The 8,456-nt window shown below is 45.4% G+C and overlaps 1 protein-coding gene across 1 annotated transcript in view; it reads right to left on the reverse strand.

Moving 5' to 3' along the window:
- The window catches only part of LOC115458670 (obscurin-like protein 1), a 177,373-nt gene extending 169,417 nt beyond the window's left edge, over nucleotides 1–7,956 (reverse strand). Inside the window, exon 1 of the mRNA XM_030188499.1 lies at nucleotides 7,647–7,956. Coding sequence (XP_030044359.1) covers nucleotides 7,647–7,941 — 295 coding nt within the window. The 5' untranslated portion in view covers nucleotides 7,942–7,956. The remainder of the gene's footprint in view (nucleotides 1–7,646) is intronic.
- Nucleotides 7,957–8,456: the final 500 nt, after the last annotated feature.

Below are 8,456 nucleotides of genomic sequence, written 5' to 3' on the forward strand. Positions count from 1 at the left end.
ATCTTCACCCCCAACAGCTCTCAGATTAAGGAGTCTCTGTGTCCTGGAGCAGCACCTCAGAACATCTATCTGTGAGTAAATTATCTGTGATTTATTCAATAAAAGAGACTTCACAAAAATAATAGAGACTTCGTGTGATTGATGTGCCAAGGTTATACTCCAAGATATTGGGGCCTTAAGTCATCAAGCCTCAAAAGTCTTGATACCCTTTATCATTTTCGTCGCCCTTGTCTGCACCTTTTCTAATTCCACTATATCTTTTTTCAGATACGGCGACCAGAATTAAACACAGAAAAAAGATATAGTGGGATTAGAAAAGGTGCAGAGAAGGGTGACGAAAATGATAAAGGGGATGGGACGACTTCCCTATGAGGAAAGGCTAAAGCGGCTAGGGCTCTTCAGCTTGGAGAAAAGGCGGCTGAGGGGAGATATGATAGAGGTCTATAAAATAATGAGTGGAGTTGAATGGGTAGATGTGAAGCGTCTGTTCATGCCTTCCAAAAATACTAGGACTAGGGGGCATGCGATAAAGCTACAATGTAGTAAATTTAAAACGAATCGGAGAACATTTTTCTTCACTCAACGTGTAATTAAACTCTGGAATTCATTGCCAGAGAATGTGGAAAAAGGCGGTTAGCTTAGCGGAGTCTAAAAAAGGTTTTGATGGCTTCCTAAGGGAAAAGTCCATAGACCATTATTAAATGGACTTGGGAAAAATCCACTATTTCTGGGATAAGCAGTATAAAATGTTTTGTACTTTTTTGGGATCTTGCCAGGTATTTGTGACCTGAATTGGCCACTGTTGGAAACAGGATGCTGGGCTTGATGGACCTTTGGTCTTTCCCAGTATGGAAATACTTATGTACTTATTGATAATCTGGCTTCTTTAGTTTTCCAACAGGGTTTATTGATGTTCTAGTACCTATTGCAGTGTTGTGGTGCTGTGTTTTCCTAAGTAGGTGCTTGTTGTGCGACTCATGGAAGTTACACTGCTATTATGGAATGGCAGACTTGCTCTTTAGGTCCCGAGTGACATTTGTAGTGTTTTGTATTACTTCACAGTATGCCTGGTACTGATTTTGGATTTGAATTTTGATCACAGTTTTCTTAGTAATAGCTCAAGGCAAGTTTCAATCAGGTTCAGAAGGTGGCCATCTGGCAACCTTCCAAAAACACTGATATGAAGAAAGGCTAAAGCAGCTAGGGTTGTTCGACTTGGAGAAAAGACAGCTGAGGTGAGATATGATATAAGTAAATAAAATACTGAGTGGAGTGGAACAGGTGGACGTGAATTGCTTGTTTACTCTTTCCAAAAATACTAGGACTAGGGGCCACACAATGAAGCTACAAGGTAGTATATTTAAAACAAATCGGAGAAAATATTTCTTCACTCAATGTGTAATTAAACGCTGGAATTCGTTGCCAGAGAATGTGGTAAAAGCAATTAGCTTAGCAGGGTTTTAAAAGGTTTCGGTAGCTTCCTAAAAGAAAAGTCTATAAGCCATTATTAAAATGGACTTGGGGAAAATCCACTGCTTATTTCTAGGATAAGCAGCATAACATGCATTGTACTGTTTTGGGATCTTGCCAGGTATTTGTGACCCGAATTGGCCACTGTTGGAAACAGGATGCTGGGATTGATGGACCTTCGGTCTGTCCCAGTATGGCAATGCTTATGTACATTTTTTTTTAATTTATATTTTTCAAACATCAATATAAAAAGAACACATTCAAAGTGTTGTAGAATGAAAGAAGTAAAGTCTCTGCTATGTTGGCGGCAGAACCCAGACTGAAAAGGATGCAGTATATTGGTGTGGTTGAGAAAATCTTCAGGCTGGAGGAGGAGTGATTTCTCCAAACTTTTCAAGAAGGGCAGGTTGGAGACACAGTGAAAACTGGCGCCAAGAGCTGGATCCACACTGGACTTTTTCAGCAATGGGTGGACTAGGGCATGCTTCCATGCTGAGGGGAACATGCCCGAGGCCAGACTAGAGTGCAGAAGAGGAAGAATTAGTGGAGATAACAAGGGAAAAAGATGACAGATGTGTGGGCCAGGGGTTGAGAGAGGAAGAGGAGGGGTTGAGGGACCTGACCGTCCGGAGTACTGCCGAAGCTGAGGGGACATTAAAGGAAGACCATGAGGAACCCAAAAGGACAGAGGGGGAGGAAACATCTGTAACAGGATCTGGAGATATAGGCATATGGCTGGGTGGAGGGGGAACAGGGGCTGGTGAAGGGCATCAATTTTGGCCTTCCAGGCAAGGGCCAGATCTTCAAGCAAGAGATGGGAGGAATCATTGGAGGGGGAAATTGTGTAGGAAGATGCTAATTCTGACAGGATGCAGTTCGCACATTGTGGGCGATTGGCAGCAACCTGGAGATGCTTTGAGAAGTGCTCACATTTATCTTTCCAGACCACTGAGTGAAAGTCATGAAGGGCAAACCATGAAATAACCGTAAAACATACATACGTGTGGCAGAATTTTCTTCTGAGATGGCAACCCTAGTACAGGCAGTTGCTTATGGAGGGGCGGGGCAGTGAAGCGTATAACAGTAGGTGTGGCAAGGGCCTTGGGGTGAGGAGGACTGGGAGTGAAAGAATCCTCCCAAGGTGTTGGCTGGGCTGCAGTATCTGTGGGGGAAACCCAGGGAAGTAAGAAAGTAGTCCTATTTCCAAGGTTCAAACCCGGGGTAAAGAATAAATACCCAAGAGAGGGAATAGAAGACTGCAAAGGTGCATTTCTTTATTTGTGAAGACTCAGAATTGAGGGTCCTAAATAGAGCCAGATTCGGATTTAGGCATGAGTGACTTGAAATATTCTGTACAAGTTTGACAAGATAGGACTGCTGAAGAGAGAAGAAACCATTGTTCGTGTGACTGTTGCCATGTTAAGTTCTGCGTCTGTGATAGGCGTGGCCTAGTGGTTAGGGTGGTGGACTTTGGTTCTGAGGAACTGAGTTCAATTCCCACTTCAGACACAAGCAGCTCCCTCTGACTCTGGCCAAGTCACTTAACCTTCCATTGCCCCAGGTACAAATAAGTACCTGTATACAATATGTAAGCCGCATTGAGCCTGCCATGAGTGGGAAAGTGCAGGGTACAAATGTAATAAAAAGACTTATTTTGTTTGTCTGTTCAGCAATAAAAGTTTTCTTTGGATATACACTGTACCCTGATTGTATCTGCGGGGCTCCCAGTCTGTCCCCCAGCCACAACCATTTTCAGAGGAGAAAGCCTTGTGGATGGTAGTGCAAAGTTTGGTTTTAAGTAGTTTCTTTATATTAAGGTGCATTTCGATTAAAATTATATTGTGCAATGTTATTTATTTTTCCCTACTGCAGCTCCTCTGTGACTCTGGACAAGTCTAACCTTCCATTGCTCAGAGTCACAAGGAGCTGCAGTAAGGACCCCCCCCCCCCCCCCCCCCCCAATATACCTTTAATCATGCAATTAATTGCAATTACAAATCTGACTGAAAATGCAGCCCTAAAAAATGTAAAGAATAAAAAGTAATGAAAAAAGAACCACAAAATACAAATGAAAAATGTAAAACAGCCTGGAGAGTAGCTATAAACAGCCTTACAGTTTTCACAGCTTACTTTGTGGGTTTGGAAACTCCAGGTGACACAAAATGTGGCAGTAAGGTTGGCGGTTGGGGCAAATAGATTTGAAAGTGTTAGGCCAATATTGCAGTCACTTCATTGGCTCCTGATGAAGCAACGTTGTTGTTTCAATGAGGTCTTGTCAAGAGAATTATTCGCAAATCCCAACAATTGTGAAATTAAGGGACATTTAGACTAGTGGGTCCCGAGATTTGGAGTTCTGGGAAACAAGTATTTGTGGTCTTGCAGGAAAGGTTAAAATTATATTTCGTTAAATGGGTTGGGAATGGAAGAGGGTTGAGTAGTGAATTTAAATGAAAAAACCTTTGTATAGGTCAGTATGGATGAATTCTGAGGTTTGGTCCTGTTTGGTACAGCTGGGATATACTCTGGTTTTCCATCTCTTTTCTGATTGTTATATTTTCTGTGAAGTATCTGGAAAGTCTTCAAGGAGATGCAGTATATAAAAGTGCTGGAAATAAATATAAAAAACCCAGACTCTGCCTGCAGCGCAACACTGGAGAAATAGAAACAGATATACATTTCTTATTATACTATGCACATTTCCCAAAACAGAAAGAAAATGAAAGAATGAGCAGGAAAAGCAGCAGCTGTCACCAGGCCAGAAATGTGACTTAACCAGAGAAAATACAGACCAGAATCAGAACCGAGGAACTGTCCTTGTTATTAACCTCTGCTATACCATGTGGTTAATGTTCAAAACCAGTTGTATATTTAGCCGCAGTGGCCCTATCTGTGAATTTTCAGCAGCACTATACAGTGGTGGAAATAAGTATTTGATCCCTTGCTGATTTTGTAAGTGTGCCCACTGACAAAGACATGAGCAGCCCATAATTGAAGGGTAGGTTATTGGTAACAGTGAGAGATAGCACATCACAAATTAAATCCGGAAAATCACATTGTGGAAAGTATATGAATTTATTTGCATTCTGCAGAGGGAAATAAGTATTTGATCCCCCACCAACCAGTAAGAGATCTGGCCCCTACAGACCAGGTAGATGCTCCAAATCAACTCGTTACCTGCATGACAGACAGCTGTCGGCAATGGTCACCTGTATGAAAGACACCTGTCCACAGACTCAGTGAATCAGTCAGACTCTAACCTCTACAAATGGCCAAGAGCAAGGAGCTGTCTAAGGATGTCAGGGACAAGATCATACACCTGCACAAGGCTGGAATGGGCTACAAAACCATCAGTAAGACGCTGGGCGAGAAGGAGACAACTGTTGGTGCCATAGTAAGAAAATGGAAGAAGTACAAAATGACTGTCAATCGACAAAGATCTGGGGCTCCACGCAAAATCTCACCTCGTGGGGTATCCTTGATCATGAGGAAGGTTAGAAATCAGCCTACAACTACAAGGGGGGAACTTGTCAATGATCTCAAGGCAGCTGGGACCACTGTCACCACGAAAACCATTGGTAACACATTACGACATAACGGATTGCAATCCTGCAGTGCCCGCAAGGTCCCCCTGCTCCGGAAGGCACATGTGACGGCCCGTCTGAAGTTTGCCAGTGAACACCTGGATGATGCCGAGAGTGATTGGGAGAAGGTGCTGTGGTCAGATGAGACAAAAATTGAGCTCTTTGGCATGAACTCAACTCGCCGTGTTTGGAGGAAGAGAAATGCTGCCTATGACCCAAAGAACACCGTCCCCACTGTCAAGCATGGAGGTGGAAATGTTATGTTTTGGGGGTGTTTCTCTGCTAAGGGCACAGGACTACTTCACCGCATCAATGGGAGAATGGATGGGGCCATGTACCGTACAATTCTGAGTGACAACCTCCTTCCCTCCGCCAGGGCCTTAAAAATGGGTCGTGGCTGGGTCTTCCAGCACGACAATGACCCAAAACATACAGCCAAGGCAACAAAGGAGTGGCTCAGGAAGAAGCACATTAGGGTCATGGAGTGGCCTAGCCAGTCACCAGACCTTAATCCCATTGAAAACTTATGGAGGGAGCTGAAGCTGCGAGTTGCCAAGCGACAGCCCAGAACTCTTAATGATTTAGAGATGATCTGCAAAGAGGAGTGGACCAAAATTCCTCCTGACATGTGTGCAAACCTCATCATCAACTACAGAAGACGTCTGACCGCTGTGCTTGCCAACAAGGGTTTTGCCACCAAGTATTAGGTCTTGTTTGCCAGAGGGATTAAATACTTATTTCCCTCTGCAGAATGCAAATAAATTCATATACTTTCCACAATGTGATTTTCCGGATTTAATTTGTGATGTGCTATCTCTCACTGTTACCAATAACCTACCCTTCAATTATGGGCTGCTCATGTCTTTGTCAGTGGGCACACTTACAAAATCAGCAAGGGATCAAATACTTATTTCCACCACTGTATCTATAATACAACCGGGGCAGAGCAAGGTCATTCCGCAAACAGGTAACCCCAAATTAAACCGTTAGCTACGCAGACAGCATTTGAACATCAGTAGTCATCCATACGTACAGCAGGACTGCATATAAAGGAACGACTTCATCGCCACCGCTAGGGTTGAAAAAAACACTGACTGATCCGTGTTCTTACTGGGATTGTGTATTTTCCCCCTCTTTTTGATAGTAACCACCTGGGAGGATCATTTTCAAGGTGATTTATGGGGGTAGAGAATGTTTTATCATCTCTGTTTGAAAATATTCGACAAAATTCATCAACTAACTTTCAGCTGAACCAAGAGGCTACAGCATCTCTGGGAGCATGAGGAGGAGAAAGGTGCACAGACACTGCAATTTCAAATCTCATGTTGTGTCTACTTTTTCAGCAAAACTCCACCCACACAAGAAGAGAAAGGACTGTGCAGACTTTGTGCCCATCACAGATTCAAACTTAAAAACACATACACTTTCAAAAGTGCTGCAGACCCTGTGGGTAAAACATGCCTGGGGTCTTTCACCCAATCTGGACAGCTTGAAAGTTCCCCCATCTGACACCTTCAAGAAAATGATCGTATCTATAGAGCTTCCTAAATCTGAATGGGAACAGGGAAGAGATCAGTAGAGATAGCAGGGTGAAGAGCAAAATGAGAAAAAAGGATGGAGGGTGAAGAAGGATAAGAGGGGAGTACTGGGAGGGGTGAGAGCAGAATAGAAGTGAGCAAGAGTGTGGGGATGGAGGAGAGTGGAAGTGAGCGAGAGAGGGAGGAGTGTGGCAATGGAGGAGAATGGAAGTCTGTAAGAGAGGAGTGAAAGAGAGAAAGGGAGGAGTGTGGTGACAGAGGGACGAATGTGGCAGTCAGCAAGAGAGGGACAGTATGGTGAGACAGGAGAGTGGAAGTCAGTGAGAGAGGGAGAAGTGTGGCAATGGAGGAGACTGGAAGTCAGTGAGATGGAGGGGTGTGGTGAGAGAGGAGAATGGATGTCTGTAAGAGAGGAGTGTGGCAATGGAGGAGAGTGAAAGAGAGAAAGGGAGGAGTGTGGTGACAGAGGGACGAGTGTGGCAGTCAGCAAGAGAGGGACAGTATGGTGAGACAGGAGAGTGGAAGTCAGTGAGAGAGGGAGAAGTGTGGCAATGGAGGAGACTGGAAGTCAGTGAGATGGAGGGGTGTGGTGAGAGAGGAGAATGGATGTCTGTAAGAGAGGAGTGTGGCAATGGAGGAGAGTGAAAGAGAGAAAGGGAGGAGTGTGGTGACAGAGGGACGAGTGTGGCAGTCAGCAAGAGAGGGACAGTTTGGTGAGACAGGAGAGTGGAAGTCAGTGAGAGAGGGAGGAGTGTGGCAATGGAGGAGACTGGAAGTCAGTGAGATGGAGGGGTGTGGTGAGAGAGGAGAATGGAAGTCTGTAAGAGAGGAGTGTGGCAATGGAGGAGAGAGAAAGGGAGGAGTGTGGTGACAGAGGGACGAGTGTGGCAGTCAGCAAGAGAGGGACAGTATGGTGAGACAGGAGAGTGGAAGTCAGTGAGAGAGGGAGGAGTGTGGCAATGGAAGAGACTGGAAGTCTGAGAGAGAGAGAAGTGTGGAAGAGAAGAGAGAGGGAGGAGTATGGTGAGAGAGGAAGGGAATGCATGCCGACTGGTACCTTTCACGTGCAGTTCCACGGCACTCAGCGTCTGTCCTGCAACATTGGAAGCACTGCATATGTAAAGTCCTCGGTCCCACTGTTGGCAGTACAGCACTTTCAGGGTGAAGTAGCCCTCCCTGTCCTGATAGAGAAGGTGCCGTCGGCCTGGCACAATGCTCTGTCCATCCTTCTTCCACACAATCTCTGGCTGAGGTTTGCCAGTCACACAGCAGCGAAACTTGGCATGTTTGCCCTCACTCACAGTGAATATCTTGGCAGCGGGTGCATGGCTCACTTCCTCATTCTGGGGCATGGTCTTGTGACCAGCGTTGGCGTCAGGCCTAGAGTGACGCTGGTTCTGGTGCTGCTGTGATTTGGAAGAGTAGCAGTTCTGCAGCTTGTCCAGAAAGGGGTCCTCCTTTTGCACACCCACCACAGGATCCACCAGCAGCACAGCCACAGCCACTGCCTCCCCAAAAGAGTTATGTGCTCTACAGACATAAATCCCACCATCTTGGAGTCGGACATTTTGAATCTTCAAGTAGTGACGGCCAGGCACCTCATTCTCTAGGGAGAAATGAGAAGTCTCAAACACATCTGACAACTTTCTGCCATCCTTCTCCCAGGACACACTTGGGCTTGGCTGCCCAGACACCTCACACACGAAGGACACATCTTCTCCCTTGCAGACCTTCAATGAAAGTGGCTTTGCGAGGATTTGTGGCCGCTGATCTGCAGAGCCCTCTACGTTCAACGTAGCAGCTGCGTAGGTCTCCCCAATGCAGTTCTTGGCTTTGCAGGTGTACTGGCCACTGTCGGTCACTGTCA

This window comes from Microcaecilia unicolor, unplaced genomic scaffold (genome assembly GCF_901765095.1).
Source record: "Microcaecilia unicolor unplaced genomic scaffold, aMicUni1.1, whole genome shotgun sequence".
NCBI lineage: Eukaryota > Metazoa > Chordata > Amphibia > Gymnophiona > Siphonopidae > Microcaecilia > Microcaecilia unicolor.